We start from the raw sequence: 16,842 nt of genomic DNA on the forward strand, positions 1-16,842 counted from the left end.
ACATCACAGCTAATCGGCATCAGAAGCCAGCGTCAGGTTGATAGGATCACTGCCTCCAGTTGTAGTGGTGAGGGAAAAGTTCAAGTGAGGAAATGTTGAAATGAGAGTGGAACAATTGTATTCTAATCCATTCCTCTTCCCCTTGGGCTATCCAGCAGGTATGCTCGCCTATGGCAGGACTGGCCTGCCCGCTGTAGGTTGTTTGTGATGTACTTTGCGATATTTAACTTGTAACAGCTCTAATAAAGGGCAAGTCCGCATCACTCTGTATTGTAATAATGGGAAAGTCAGATTCTATGGGGCTAGGTTGGGACAGTGTCAGGCATTCCCAGTGTATACTATTTTGGGCTGGGCTTCCCTGGGACTCAGTGGTAAAGAACCCTCCTGCTAATGCAGGCTATGTGGTTTGATCCCTCGGTTGGGAAGAACCTCTGGTAAAGGAAATGGCAATTCACTCCAGTATTCTTGCATGGGAAATTCCTTGGGAAATTTCATGGACACAGGAACCTTGAGGGCTACAATCCATGGGGTCACAAAAGAGTTGGATGCAACTTAGTGACTAAACAAGAAAAACAACTGAGTTCTTTTGTAGGATGAGACATTGTGGAAGAGCTGGGTTGTTCTCTAATGGAACTCTTTTCTCCTGTATATACAGATTACCTCAGAGAAGAATGGCTCCTGGAAATGACTCTTTTGTGACTGAATTCATTCTGTTGGGATTAACAGACCGACCTGATCTCCAACTCCCTCTGTTCTTCCTGTTCCTAGGAATGTACATGGTCACTGTGCTGGGAAATTTGGGACTGATAATCCTAATTGCACTGAATTCACATCTGCACACCCCCATGTACTTCTTCCTCTTTAACTTGTCCTTCATAGATCTCTGTTATTCTTCTGTGTTTACACCCAGAATGATGATTAACTTCACATCAAAGAAGAATATTATCTCTTACATGGGGTGCATGACTCAGCTCTACTTCTTCTGTTTTTTTGTCATTTCTGAATGCTATGTGCTGACTTCAATGGCCTATGACCGCTATGTGGCCATCTGTAACCCACTCTTGTATAATGCTGCCATGTCCCCTAAAGTGTGTTCCAGCCTCATGCTTGCTTCCTACTTGATGGCATTTTCTGGTGCCATGGCTCACACTGGATGCATGCTGAGACTGACCTTCTGTGATGCAAACACCATCAACCATTATTTCTGTGATGTCCACCCTCTGCTCCAGCTCTCCTGCACAAGTACCTACATCAATGAGCTTGTAGTTTTCATTGTGGTGGGCATCAACATCATTGTGCCCAGTTTCACAATCTTTGTCTCTTATTGTCTCATCCTCACCAATATCCTCCAAATCAAGTCCACAGAGGGCAGGTCCAAAGCCTTTAGCACTTGTACTTCCCACATAATTGCTGTTTCTCTGTTCTTTGGATCAATGTCATTCATGTATCTCAAACCATCTTCTGCTGGTTCTATGGATACGGAAAAAATCTCTTCTGTCTTTTACACCAATGTGGTTGCTATGATGAACCCTTTAATCTATAGTTTGAGAAATAAAGATGTGAAAACTGCTCTGAGAAAAACCCTGAGTAGGAGATAATTTTGAATAGAGTATCTCTCTCTGTGAAGTTGGTCAAGGGCAGAAAGTTTCTGTGTTTCATCATAGTAACTTTGTTGACTATGTTATTTCTTTTTCATCACGTGGAAGGATATCTGAGTCACCTCACAATTTATTTCCACTTTTTAGAATTGGTCTTTCTTTTCTTACCTCTAGCACAATTTCCTTTCCTCACTTTCTCCCATTTCTTAATACTCTTCAGAAAAATTTTTTAAATCTATTTTTTCTATCAGTTTGAACTTTTTTCCCTGTTGAAATAGAAGACTTGTCTACTGATGATCAGGGAAAATTAGTTTGATGTTGTGTCTTTACGGTTATCTTATATGCCATCTGCCACTGGAAGCATGAATCAATGTTACTCTTCTTTTCCTTCCAGTCTTGCTTGAGCAAGATTATATCTCATTTCAGCCCTAAGATATAAAGTTACATAATGGCTAAATATAAAAAATGTTGGTTTTGTTGACAATGCACATTTTGCTTTTTTGACAAAGAATTTTCTTACTTTTACACAGCCAGTCCTGCACATAACAGATTATTAACATATACTGCTGGATGGGAAAGTATAACTCACAGTAGTTATTGATTTACTTACAGTTGTATATTTCTTAATGAAGACACCTAGACTAAATTCAGTTTTATGTTTTAAAGTCTACTAATCTCAGTATACTTTGTTTCTGTTGTATCTCCTTATTTTTGTTTAATTAAACATGGCACAGAGGAAAATATTCTAATTTGAAATTTGACAGTGCCTTGTCCCTGGGTGGTACATGAATTTTTCTCAGGACAAGTTTTTTTTTTTTTTTTTTTTTTTCAGTTTTTTTTTTTGTTTGTTTGTTTGCTTATGAAAATAATTTATTTTGCCTTGGTTGTTGGGAAATAGGAAGCCTTATGGACCTGAATACTGGGGAAATGACTGGCTTAAGTAAGCACATTATTTTTTCCAAAAAATTAAGAAAAAAAAAATGGAATACATTCAAGTGTCTGTAATTCAATGAACAGGGCTCGGTAGATTAAAGAGTTCAGAATCCTCTCATGAGGCCAAGGTCAACAGGCCACATTGCCAGTGAACAAGAGGTTTTTGTGGGGATTTCTCATGAGGCTTAGGAATTGCATTTAAATATGGGGTTTTTTTGTTTGTTTGTTCGTTTGTTTGTTTGTTTTTACCTCTTCCATCTAGTACATTAAATGTTTAGCCCATAAAGCTTTCATAAACTTATGATACACAGTGACGATATAATAGTAGTGTCTTTTGAGATGAAGGTAGAAAATTTGTGACTACCTGTGAGGAAAAAGTTATAGGACTTTTTTTTTCCTGAAGATAAAATAGCTATTAGTGATTAAAACTCAAATTAGGAATAAGGAATCTAGGAAATAAAATTTTGAAAATAAAAGACTCATTTTTCTGATTCCTCTCTTTTTTTCTGGAAGACCTAGAACTATGAAGGAAATCACAGGATTTCTATGGATAGAATGAAAACTTATTTGATAATTAAAAAAATAAACTCATCAACCTCCAACACTGTGTGTGACCTGGGCAAAACTTTATCACTTCTGCTTTTGTTGGCTACTTCGTCATGGATTTTAGGGAATAAAATCTGCCGGGGTCCAGCCTCGGCAGGATCCAGGGGTACCCTCAGGATGAATGGTGTCGGCAAGAGAAAGAAAGAGAGAGAAAGAGAGAGAGAGAGTGACCAGAAGGGGGTGCAGCAGAGTCTGGCAAATCTTTATTTTTTACCATAGTTTTTATATTCTAAGTTAGTACATTTTTAAAGGGAAGATAGTTTAATATTACATCGGCTTATCCTTCGCAAAACCAGGGTGTTTTCTGCATATTTCTTTGTGAGAGTCTTGTACATTATCTTCTGGCCATGGGGCCTATTAACATTTTTTGACCTACGTGAATGCAAAGCTGTTTTCCGTAATCTATTCTTTAATGAACACAAAGGTCAGTCCTTTTGCAGAAGTTATCAGTTAAATTTATCTAGAAGGTTTACCACACAAAGACTCTGCAGCTCCAGTGAGGCAGTGCCTGTTTAGCATTCCTGGTTAAAATTAACAATTCTAAACTCTTATTTTTCTAAATCTTTAACTATAACCACTTTTAGAATAATATTTTTGTGTTCTCTAATAGGGCTTCCTCACCTCCTGAAGGGCTCTGTGCCTATTAGGGGCTTTTGTGTGATCAGGCTCTTTATGCTGTTTATGATTAAGGTGTTGTAAGCAGTCATGTGCATTAGTACGCATTTGCCAAGCAGGCTAGAATGCCAGCAAAGGGGTCTAAATTGAAACACTCCTTTCATCCTGGATAATCTTATAGGATACCACCATCTGGGGGACATATTGATTAAAGTTCTAAGTTGATTCTGTTTGGAGAGAGATCGGGGAAGGCCGTCTACCTGTGACACCAAAATTAGGGAGTAGTCTAATATAGCAAGCATCAGAAAGACAGAGATCATCTTTAAGGTGAGCGCCGGGGCAGCTTTTCAAAATCCCTGAAGTCCTGATCTGCCTTGCTTGTCAGGTCTTCTCCTCATGACCTTGTCATGGGTGGGATCTCGTGTGCTGGCTCCTGGCAAAAATCCTCAAAATGCTGTTAGAAAATGATAATTTGAAAGAAATATTTGGTGACTTTTCAGGAAGCATTTAACAGGAGGCTTCCTGTGTGCTGTTTTGGATCTCTCATGAATCCTCTGTTCCTTATTAATTCCTGAATATTCAGGAATTAAGAGGAGAGGCATGCCTTTCCCGGGCTGAGGAATCCATGCATTTCCTTTGTTAGTTTTTCCATAGGGTGATAAGTAACTATTTATGACCTTCTTCCTTTTTATGAACCATATGGTAGAAGTGATTATTTACAACTTTGTCTCTTTGATATGGATCGCCTTGTGTTTTGTAAGTCTGGAATTTCAATTTTTATCTTTGCTGAGAATAGCTACCTTGTAAGACAGTATATATACCCACACCATGTTGAATAAAACACCTTTGCACCATCAGAGCTTGGGTCCCCGTGTCTTTCTTTCCTTCTCTCTCTCTCTCTCTCTCTCTCTCTCTCTCTCTCTCTCTCTCTCTCTCTTTCAGGCTAATTCCTTGGAGCATGGAAGCCTACTGAGCTCACTTTCTTGCCCGGACTTCTAAGATCCTCTCAAGAAGGCGCACTGTGCCTTCACCCAGTGGAGAGGGCGCCTGGTGCCTACCTGAAGCAGTGCAAGCTCTGTGCAAAGAACTTTATTGGTTCTCCATGTAAACCAGGGAATATCAGCCTCTTTCTCTCTCTTTTACTTTCTTATCGTCATCTCCGGACCACCATGTTCCAGTCCATTAAAGGACCACAACAGTGACTAATTCAAGTTATGACTTTTCTCAAATAGGATGTTGGATTACTTTCCTTTTGAGAAAATATGGGGAAATGGTTACTCTAAAATACTTAAATGACTCTGTGCACAGAGTCCTTTCTTGGTGACCCCATGGGCTGTAGCCCTCCAGACTCCTCTGCCCGTGGAATTTTCCAGGCAAGAATACTGGAGTGGGTTGCCATAGGTTTGTTGTATATGGCCTTTATTATGTTGAGGTACCCTCTAGGTGTTGTATTTGTAGTGTAGTGGCTATCATGTTTGCCTCACATGTCAAAGATCCCTGGTTTGAAATCAGGCAGAAAGAGACTTTCAGAAGCCTAAGGGTCTTTGTTAGTTCCTAATTTCTATGGCTCAGTGATAAAGAATCTGCCTACAAAGCAGGAGACCCAGGTTCGATCCCTGGGTTGGGAAGATTCCCTGGAGAAAGAAATGGCAACCCACTCCAGTATTCTTGCCCAGAGAATCCCATAGACTGAGGAGCCTGGTGGGCTATAGTTCATAGTGGCACAGAGTTGGATAAAATTGAAGGGACTTAGCACTTAGCACACATACACATATACCCTCTATGACTTTCTGGAGAGTTTTTATCATAAGTTGCTGCTAAATTTTGTCAAACATTTACTGTAAATCTTTTGAGACGATCATATACTTTTATTCTTCAATTGGTTGGTGTGGTATATCACATTGATTGATTGGCAGAATTTGAAAAATCCTTGCATCCCTAGGATGAATTCCAACTGATCATGGTGTGTGATCTTTTAAAAGTATTGTTGGATTCAGATTGTTAGAATTTTGTTGAGGAGTTTTGCATCTATTTTCATCAATGCTATTGGCCTATAATTTTCTTCTTTGTGGTACCTTTGTTTGGCTTTGGTTTCAGGTCTTGGTGGTCTCATAGAATGAGTTTGAACGCTTTCCTTTCTCTGCAATTTTTGGGAACAGTTTCAGGAGCATATGTATTAATTCTTCTGTAAATGTTTGGTAGAACTCGCTTGTGAAAACATCAGGTCCTGGGCTTTTACTTATTGGGAGTATTTTAATCACAGTTTCAATTTTAGTGCTTGTGATTGGTCTGTTCATATCTTTTATTTCTTCCTGGCTCAGCCTTGGGAGACTGTGCCTTTCTAAGAATTTGTCCATTTCTTCCTGCTTGTCCATTCTATTGGCATACAGTTGCTCATCATAGTCTCCTATGATTCGTTGTATCTCTGTAGAGTCATTTGTAACTATTTACTTTTCATTTTTAATTTTATTGATTTAGGTCTCCTCCCTTTTCAATTTGAGTTTTGCTAAAGTTTTATCAATTTTGTTTATTTTTTCAAAGAATCATGTTTTCATTTCATTGATCTTTGCAATTGTTTTCTTTGTATACTGCATTTATTTCTGTTCTTGTTTTTAGGATTTCCTTACTTCTACTAACGTTATGTTGAGTATTACCTCACACCTTCCAAAATGGCTATCATCAAAAAAATTCACAAAGAATAAATCCTGGAAAATGTATGGAGAGAAGGGAATCCTTCTACACTGCTGGTGGGAATGTAAATTTGTATAGCCACTATAAAGAGCAGTATAACAGTTCCTTAAAAAACAAACAAATAAAAAACAACGAAAAAAACCTACCATGTCACCTTGCAATCCCACCCCTGGGCATATGTTGGGGAAAAGCATGATCTGAACAGATAAACATGCACCCCAAAGTTCATTGCATCACTATTTACAATAGCCAAGACATGGAAGCAATCTAAATATCCATTAATAGAGGAATGGATAAAAAAGTTATGGTGCATATATACAATGGAATACTACTCAGCCATTAAAAAAGAATGAAATGATGCCATTTGCAACAGCATGGATGGACCTAGAGACTGTCATATCGAGTGAAGTATGTCAGACACAAAAGGGGAAATATCATATGAAATCCCTTATATTTGGAATCCAACAAGAAATAATGCAAATGAACTTACAGAATAGAAAAAGATTCATAGAGTTAGAGAATGAACTAATGGTTGCCAGGGGAAGGATGGGAGGAAGAGATAGTTAGGGAGTTTGGAATGGATATGTACACACTGCTATATTTAAAAATAGAAAACCAACAAGAACCTCTGGTATACCACAGGGAACTTTACCTATTATTATGTGACAGCTTGGATGGGAGAGGAGTTTGGGGAAGAATGGAAAGATGCATGTATATAGCTGAGTCTTTTCACTGTCAACTGAAACTATCACAATATTGTGAATGAGCTATTCTCCAATAGAAAATAAAAAGTTTAAATTGGAAAAAGAATTGCTTTCCTTACCTATTAACATTTCTCTGAAGAACTCAAAGTCTTCTCAGAGTGAGATAAGAGGAAGTGAAATTAGATAGCAAAATAATTACCAATTTGTTCTCCCATAGTATTACAATTTTTTCTGCAATTAAAATTATAGGCATACATTTCAAGGATCTTGATCTGATTTAAAAAAAAATTTTTCTTAAGAGCCCTCATTTGGGAAACTCACTAAAGAAAATTTTTTAATTAATTCAAATCCTATCCAAGTCAAAATTTCCCACCAATGGGAGCTGGTTACTTAGAATGTCCTGAAAACATTTTACAATGTTTCCAAAACATTCCCAAATGATAAAATCCTCATTCTCTGACAAAGACCTACTCAGAGACAAATAGGAATTCTTCCTTAATTCACAGGCCAGAATACTGGATTGGGTAGCCTTTCCCTTCTCCAAGGGATCGTCCCAACCCAGGGATTGAATCCAGGTCTCCGACACTGCAGGTGGATTCTTTACCATTCTGACTTAGAGAATTTCATGGATTGTATAACTCATGGGGTTACAAAGAATCAGACACAACTGAGCAACTTTCACTTTCCCTTACTCACAGGGAGAGTTATCAGAGACTGATTTTTCACACTCTGGTAGTTTTGATTCTGAAGAGTATTGTTACTTTCAGGGCAGATGTTATTTGTAATAAGGCTTTCTTTTCCCATTTAGGAAATAAAAAGGATCTTTAGACCCAAAGTTCTTTTTCCTCATCTATCATCTATTATGTCATAGACTGTTTGGAGAATTTATGATCTAAAGAATCTCAGAGGCAAGATATTTTTCCTGTAAGTGTTGATCATTGATAGGATAGTTGATACCCTAAATAGAGTAAACCCCAAATTACTGCACTTCTCTTCAAATAATGCATGTATTGTTACATTGTGGAATTTGTTAAGACACATTTTTGCATGCTATTTTTCATTCTTTCATTTCTTCAGAAATTTCTGGCTATTGAATTATTTGAGTAAATGAAAGGGCACTCAAATATGGCCACTTGATTCTGAAGAGCGCATGAAAATTGAACACTGATCACTTGGATTGGCAGGTACCCTTTCTGCTTCATTATCTTTATACTTAGAGCTGGAGGAAGAACAGGCTGGAATCAATATTGCCAGGAGAAATATCGACCTCAGATATGCAGATGACACCACCTTTATGGCAGAAGGTGAAAAAGAACTAAAGAGCCTCTTGATGAAAGTGAAAGAGGAGAGTGAAAAAGTTGGCTTAAAGCTCAACATTCAGAAAACTAAGATCATGGCATCTGGTCCCATCACTTCATGGCAAATAGATGGGGAAACAGTGGAAACAGCAGCTGACTTTATTTTGGGGGGGCTCCAAAATCACTGCAGATGGTGATTGCAGTCTTGAAATTAAAAGACACTCACTCCTTGAAAGAAAACTTTTGACCAACCTAGACAGCATATTAAAAAGCAGAGACATCACCAACCCAGGTGGGATGCATGAGACAAGTGCTCGGGCCCGGTGGGCTAGGATGACCCAGAGGAATCGGGTGGAGAGGAAGGTGGGAGGGGGGATCGGGGTGGGGAATACGTGTAACTCTATGGCTGATTCATATCAATGTATGACAAAACCCACTGAAATGTTGTGAAGTAATTAGCCTCCAACAAATAAAATAAATAAATAAATAAAATTTTAAAAAAATTAAAAAACTAAGATTTAAAAAAAAAAAAAGCAGAGACATTACTTTGTCAACAAAGGTCCATCTAGTCAAGGCTATGGTTTTTCCAATGTTCATGTATGGATGTGAGAGTTGGGCTATAAAGAAAGCTGAGCGCAGAAGAATTGATGGTTTTGAACGGTGGTGTTGGAGAAGACTCTTGAGAGTCCCTTGGACTGCAAGGAAATCCAACCAGTCCATCCTAAAGGAGATCAGTCCTGGGTGTTCATTGGAAGGACTGATGTTGAAGCTGAAGAGTCAATACTTTGGCCATCTAATACAAAGAATTGACTCATTAGAGAATATCCTGATGCTGGGAAAGATTGAGGGCAGGAGGAGAAGGGGACCCAAGTGTTAAAGTTTCAACATCATTCCTTCCAATGAACACCCAAGACTGATCTCCTTTAGGATGGACTGGTTGGATCTCCTTTCAGTCCAAAGGATTCTCAAGAGTCTTTTCCAACACTGTATTTCAAAAGCATCAGTTCTTCGGCACTCAGCTTTCTTTATAGTCCAAATCTCACATCCATACATGACCACTGGAAAAATCACAGCCTTGACTAGATGGACCTTTGTTAACAAAGTACTGTCTCTGCTTTATAATATGCTGTCTAGGTTTGTCATAACTTTCCATCTAAGGAGTGAGCGTCTTTTAATTTCATGGCTGCAATCACCATCTGCAGTGATTTTGGAGCCCCCCAAAATAAAGTCAGCCACTGTTTCCACTGTTTCCCCATCTATTTGCCATGAAGTGATGGGACTGGATGCCAAGATCTTAGTTTACTTAAAGTTGAGCTTTAACCAAACATTTTCACTCTCCCCTTTCACTTTCTTCAAGAGGCTCTTTAGTTCTTCTTTGTTTTCTGCTGTAAGAGAGGTGCCTGTACTAGTTTGCATTGTCCAACTAAAATAAATAAATTTATAAAATTCTAAAAAAAGAAAGAGTGGTGTCATCTGTACATCCCTCCGGTAGATCCAAAGTGAATTCCCATCTCCTCATTATCTACACCTCTGAGGGGAAAGCTACTACATTGTCTCATCCTTCTTTTTTCACATTTACTAAATGGACTTATTTCCACAAAAGATCTACTTCCAGGTTTCTTTATTTCTTTATCTGAATACCTCAAATGTTGCAGCAACTCATTTCAGTTTTTCTCTTTCTGAGATATCTCTGAAATAATTTGCAATATAATATATCCCTTCTATAGTTTATACTTTTAATATATTCCTGAAATTTTAGCAGACTCTCCTACTGCCTAATTTTTTGTAACATTTCAGTAAGTGAAGTTATCAATGCTTCACATCATAGATTATGGATTATGGAGTTAGACAGAGTGCTGTTAATCCTACCTCCTTTTTCCACTTTTACACACTATAACACGTTGGAGCAGTTATTGAAATTCCTAGTTCTCCTATGTAAAATAAGGGATGCCAAAATAGTATCTCTTTCATTGAGATGTTGTGTTAATCAAATGAAAAAAAAAAAAAACTAAGTAAAATGGTTGGACCAGTATTGGCATATGAGAGTCAATAAATAGCAGTGCTTATTACACATGTTCTCATAAATTTCAGTAGATTCTCCTTCATAATACTCATCATACTTTTCCCCTTTAATTCATGCTTTTCTATAAACTGTATATTCTATAAGGACAAACATCTATTCTATATTGTTAACTATTTGGATCCTGAAACTAAGAACAATGCTGAGTACACAGCAAAAATTCAATTAATACTTCTGAAACTCACCTTGTTTTCATCTAAGAGCTTTCAGAATACATTCAAAACTTGTCTTATGCTAAACCACAACAGCAACAACCATAATGACCTGCACCCATGTGACCCCAGCCACTACACAACTTCTGGTTTTATGATTAAACTGAACTAGTGTAATATTGAACTATAGTGGCTCCTAACTACTATTTTCACATTTTCCCAAATAGTCACTCTTATTTGGTCATGAACAATGCTGCTAGAATAAAGTCTGAAAGCACAGCTTTGTCCCTCCCTAGATCAAGACTTTCAGTGGTTCTCCACTTGAAAATTGAAGCTATGTAGTAAAAATATAATTCTCAAAACTATAATTAAGGCTTGGTTAAAACTAAAGTAGAAAGTGAGTCAGAGATAACTTTGATAAGAAGCCATGAAAGTACCATTCTGATTGATCAAAATATATTGCACACTTTATATATGGTACAAAACTTTAAGCTTCTCAAAAACATATAAAAGAAAATAGGAGAGTGTTTACTTTTAAAAGACCACTCAATTGTCTTGGTACAGTCGATCCATTTTAGAAATATACGTGTTTTTGTGTGAAAAATAAATTGGCATGGGTCTATCTTTAAACACACTACTTATATTGAGTGGAAGGAGAGAGAAAAATATCATTCGGTGGTAAGAGTGTTCTCTCTTTTATTGATAGAAAAGCATCAAATGCTCGAAAATATGCCTTCAAAATGTTCCAAAAAAAGAGGGCTTCCATAAACAAAATAATAACTTGTGAAACTACCACAATTATAGATTTTATTTGTTTTTAGTTGGGCAACCCTTAAAAGGGAGAGATGGAAGAAATGGCTAGGCATTGAATTTCTGATGAAATAAAATTAAAATCATGCCATGTGAAACTTTATTTTTTTTTATTTTTTTCTCATTTCTTCTTTTTTCTTTTCATTTATTTTTATTAGTTGGAGGCTAATTACTTCACAACATTGCAGTGGGTTTTGTCATACATTGACATGAATCAGCCATGGAGTTACATGTATTCCCCAACCCGATCCCCCCTCCCACCTCCCTCTCCACCTGATTCCTCTGGGACTTCCCAGTGCACCAGGCCCGAGCACTTGTCTCATGCATCCCACCTGGGCTGGTGATCTGTTTCACTATAGATCATATACATGCTTTTCTCTCGAATCATCCCACCCTCGCCTTCTCCCACAGAGTCCAAAAGTCTGTTCTGTACATCTGTGTCTCTTTTTCTGTGTAGGCTTCTTTGAAACATCTTCTTAGCTCTCTATCTCTTGTTTAGAATCTTCCCAATATGTTGTATAATATTTGAGATCACTAGTCTAACCACATTAGGTAAGAAAATATATATTCATGATGCAGCATTTTGGAAAAGAATCCAATTTCACACCAATTTAGAAAAAGTTCTGTCCTGGTTCACAGGCACAGGAGAAGGTTGTCAACTTACAAGGTTGACTCTAAGACTGAACACCTTCAGCAGAACCATAACTTCCCTCAAAACCTGTCAGTGCCAATCACATAACTCAAGAAAGGAAGAACTACAAGGAGGTAAAACTGGACAATTCTAAAGGAACTCAGTTCCGAATATTCATCGGGAGGACTGATGCTGAAGCTGAAGCTCCAATACTTCGGCCACCTGATAGGAAGAACTGAGCCATTAGAAAATATGCTGATGCTTGGAAAGACTGAAGACAGGAGCAGAAGGGGACGACAGAGGATGTGATGGCTGGATGGCATCACGAAATCGATGCACATGAGTTTGAACAAGTTCTGGGAGTTGGTGATGGACAGGGAAGCCTGACGTGTTGCAGTCCATGGAATCGCAGAGTCAGATACGACTGAGACCGAACTGAACATTAAAATATGTTGGCTTGATTTCCCCTCCACTTAAAAGAAGTCCAGATACAGAAATGCACAGTTCCATTGCTAACTGAAACAGTTCCATTGCTAACTGATTAATTTGCTGAACAGTCAGCAAAGTTGCCTCCTTTACAGTGCTACCTCCCATAATTATCACAAATTGTATTTTATTTATATATATTTTTTCAAATTAACCAAAGATAAAAATCACTCATTTTAAAGAGTAACTCTTTTATGTAAATGAACAGATTTCATTCTAAGTTTGAGGCTCATGAAATGAAAGATTAGTGACCAGGCTTAACTCACTCTTCAGCTAAGTTCAGTTCAGTCACTCAGTCATGTCCGACTCTTTGTGACCCCATGGATTGCAGCACTCCAGGCTTCCCTGACCATCACCAACTCCTGGAGCTTACTCAAACTCATGTCCAACCATCTCATCCTCTGTCACCCCCTTCTGCTACTGTCTTCAATCTTTCCCAGCATCAGGGTCTTCTCCAATGAGTCAGTTCTTTGAATCAGGTGGCCCAAGTATTAGAGTTTCAGCATCATTCCTTCCAATGAATTTTCAGGACTGATTTCCTTTAGGATGGACTGGTTGGATCTCTTTGCTGTCCAAGGGACTCTCAAGAGTCTTCTCTAACACCACAATTCAAAAGCATCAAACCTTCAGCGCTCAGCTTTCTTTATAGTCCAGCTCCCATAACCATAGAAGGTTACTGGAAAAGTCATACCTTTGACTAGACGGACCTTTGTTGGCACTCTTGGGAATCCTCAAATGGTTACAAAATACATAATAGAGTACATGCAGCTGTATTATGTAGGTTTCCAAATGGCCCAGTTAATTTCACTTGTTTAGATGCATTTGTTTCCATTCAAAAAAACAAGTTTATAGAGGGAAACACTAGTTTAAACAAAGAAACAAAACTCTAACCAAGATCAACAATATTATGTAAGTAGAACTTGTTAAGGAAAAATCAGTCATGTTCATATTGCAGTCAGGAGATGGAATATGGGTGGTCATCTAAAAATATAAGCCAAGGATTAAGCTATGCTGAACATCTCAAACAAACAAACAAAACAAATCAAAAATCAGCTTTGCCAAATATCAAAATGCATAAATACTGACTGGAGATTAAGAGTACTAAGTAATGAATATTATTCAAAATATCTTAGAAAATGATTACAGTGTCACTGATACAGCATATTGAGGATTTTTAAAGTAGCATGTTTTTGCTTTCAAAAAATAATCCAACATTCTTGTCATAACATACTTTATTCTCCAAATAGTTCTTTCACATTGTCATTATTCTCCGAGGTGCAATTTGATGTTTCTGTACCTAAAACTCCACATGAATGTAGCACACAGAAGCCAACAAAACCAGAAATAATCTACTTGTTCAAAGGTCATCTAGTCCTGTTGGTTTAACATTTTAAATCATAAGTAAATTAAGCGTTCATCTTATATAGAGAAATTCTGTGATCTCGATAGTATCTAGGGTCTTGCACAAGGAGTGAGTCCATAGGTAAAGGTTTTCATTGTCCAACACTTTTCTGTGTAATTTACTTCATCCCTTATTTATGCAATTACTCCTCACAATTTACCTCCTGTAACTGATGCCTTTTCTCTATTCATTTCCCCAAATGAGACCACAGCTCTTCCACTTTTATTCTCCAAAACACTAATAATGTGTGCTCATTAAGCAAATCATTTTATCAAAGATTTATGAATATGAATATTTACAGTACTCTTCAAACAGGAAACAGTTTCAGAATGAAATGAAAATCTCTCAGTTGTGTCCGATTCTCTGCAATCCCAAGGAATATACAGTGCATAGAATTCTCCAGGCCAGAATAGTGGAGTAGGTTCCCTTCTCCAGGAAACTTCCCAACCCAGGGATCAAACCCAGGTCTCCTGCACTGCAGGTGGATTCTTTACCAGTTTAGCCACAAAGGAAGCCTGGGTACCTAAATCTCACGGCCACATCCCGCACTGGGACATCTTATTTATTGGCCATATGCTCCCTTGAGTCCTGACATAATTACATGTTTCTGAGCATCCTTACTGCATGCACCCTGTTCTCTGAAGTACAAACACTTGCAAGCATTCCACATTCAGGTTTTTAATTTTGCAGAAATAGTGAGTACCCTTTTTGAGCAAATCATTTCTATAATATATGAGCTCAAAAGGCTTTCTCTTTCTGGCAACAACAGCAAAAGACAATCAAACTGTTTTGCTAAAAAGAAAAGAAAGGAATACCCAGCTTGAGAAAAATTCATATGTCATTCTGAGACAGAGGAGAGTTAACTTTTAAATCAGGAATGTTTTCTTATATTTCGTGCTCATTGAAATAGAATAACAGAATCAAGAGTGTATAGAGTATACTGAAGGATAATACACTTGAAGTCAAAATGATAAGAATTAAGTCTACAAATTTTCTTTCTAAAATTGTGTGACTTTAAGTAAATCATCATCCAGTCATGGCTTCACTTTCCCATCCATGCAAAACATTTTGATGGTTAGTTATGAGTCAATTTTACTTACAAAGATGAAAAATAAAATTCTTCACAAAAAGAAGCTTAACACTAAATGTTTGCAGATGGGAAAAGGATAATCCTTGATACTCTTAGAACCATCAATCTCTGGTATTTCAATAAGGTACATATTGCCAAGTAAAATATGGAAAGATAGAGTAGAAACAGAGTATTTTATTTACTTTTCTTATTGCAAGTTGATAGATTAAAAATATCCCTAGCGATATGTCTCAGTCTAGTGTTATGTAATTCATTATTTGGAGGTCATTCGTCTTTTCCCAGTGGAAAAATAGTTTCAAAATGATGATGAAAAAAGATAATATATTCCCTATTTAATGTTTTTACTATGCAAGAGAAAGAGATGATATGTGTTTTGAAAACAATGAGAAAGATTTATAAAAGTGGTAATAAATTATTCAAACAAGACTCAAATTTCTTTAAGATACTAGGCTAAAAAATAGATTATAAAATATGGTAAGAAGATTGTCATTAAAATTAAAAACTCAACATCTCATGGTACAAGTTATTTGTGCACACAGACAGTTCTAATTAAAACTGTCTCCTACTCAGAGTTTTTCTCAGAGCAAGTTTAACATCTTTGTTCCTCAAGCTGTAGATTAAGGGGTTCATCATAGGAATCAAATTGGTGTAAAAGACAGAAGAGATTTCCCCCTCATCCATAGACACAGCAGAAGGTGGTTTGAGATACATAAATGCCCCTGATCCAAAGAAGAGAGAAACAGCAATGATGTGCGAACTGCAGGTGCTGAAGGCTTTGGACCTGCCCTCTGTGGAGCTGATGTGGAGGATGTTGGTGAGGATGAGACCATAAGAGACAAAGATGGTGAGACTGGGCACAATGATGTTGATGCCTCCCACGATGAACACTTCCAGTTCAATGATGTAGGTACTTGTGCAGGAGAGCTCAAGCAGAGGGAGGATGTCACAGAAATAATGGTTGATGGTGTTTGCATCACAGAAGGTCAGTCTCAGCATGCATCCAGTGTAAGCCATGGCACCAGAAAATCCCATCAAGTAGGAAGCAAGCATAAGGCTGGAACACACTTTAGGGGACATGGCAATGTTATACAAAAGTGGGTTACAGATGGCCACATAGCGGTCATAGGCCATTGATGTCAGCACGTAGCATTCAGAAATGATAAAAAAACAGAAGAAGTAAAGCTGAGTCATGCAGCCCATGTAAGAAATAATATTCTTCTTTGATAAGAAGTTAATCAGCATTTTGGGTGTAAATACAGAGGAATAACAGAGGTCTATGAAAGACAAGTTAAAAAGGAAAAAGTACATGGGGGTGTGTAGGTTTGAATTCAGTGCAATTAAGATTATCAATTCCAAATTTCCCAGCACAGTGACCATATACATTCCTAGGAACAGGAAGAATAGAGGGAGTTGGAGATCTGGCTGGTTTGTTAATCCCAACAGAATGAATTCGGTCACAAAAGAGCCATTTCCAGGAGCCATTCTTCTCTAAGGTGATCTGTGAGCACAGAAGAAAAAGGTTACATGGAGATCAATGACTCAATTTTCACACAATATCTCCTCTCACAAGTGTGGTGTTTGGGCTGGGAATCTCTGAGAGTAACCCAGCCTTTCTCACAGAATTGTCTTACCTACTCTCTCATGGAACTGTGTCACCATTATCCTGAAACTGAATGACAGGAAATTTCACTTTTCTGGGTCTTTATAAACTAAGTAGGAAAGAGTATCAAAACTTAGCCTACAGAA

The 16,842-nt window shown here is 37.6% G+C and overlaps 2 protein-coding genes across 2 annotated transcripts; one reads left to right on the top strand and one right to left on the bottom strand.

The window, feature by feature from the left end:
- Positions 1-659: 659 nt before the first annotated feature.
- Positions 660-1,598, top strand: LOC136168752 (olfactory receptor 8B3-like). The gene has a single exon (XM_065936447.1). The coding sequence runs from the start codon at positions 672-674 to the stop codon at positions 1,596-1,598; it is 927 nt and encodes a 308-aa protein (XP_065792519.1). The 5' UTR covers positions 660-671.
- Positions 1,599-15,645: 14,047 nt separating this feature from the next.
- LOC136168753 (olfactory receptor 8B3-like) lies at positions 15,646-16,578 on the bottom strand. Its single transcript, XM_065936448.1, has one exon. The coding sequence runs from the start codon at positions 16,576-16,578 to the stop codon at positions 15,646-15,648; it is 933 nt and encodes a 310-aa protein (XP_065792520.1).
- Between the last annotated feature and the right edge of the window lie 264 nt (positions 16,579-16,842).

The sequence above is a fragment of the Muntiacus reevesi genome, chromosome 5, assembly GCF_963930625.1.
Source record: "Muntiacus reevesi chromosome 5, mMunRee1.1, whole genome shotgun sequence".
NCBI lineage: Eukaryota > Metazoa > Chordata > Mammalia > Artiodactyla > Cervidae > Muntiacus > Muntiacus reevesi.

Coding starts and splice junctions, on each gene's coding strand:
- LOC136168752 (XM_065936447.1), top strand. CDS start 672: ATGGCTCCTGGAAATGACTCTTTTGTGACTGAATTCATTCTGTTGGGA.
- LOC136168753 (XM_065936448.1), bottom strand. CDS start 16,578: ATGGCTCCTGGAAATGGCTCTTTTGTGACCGAATTCATTCTGTTGGGA.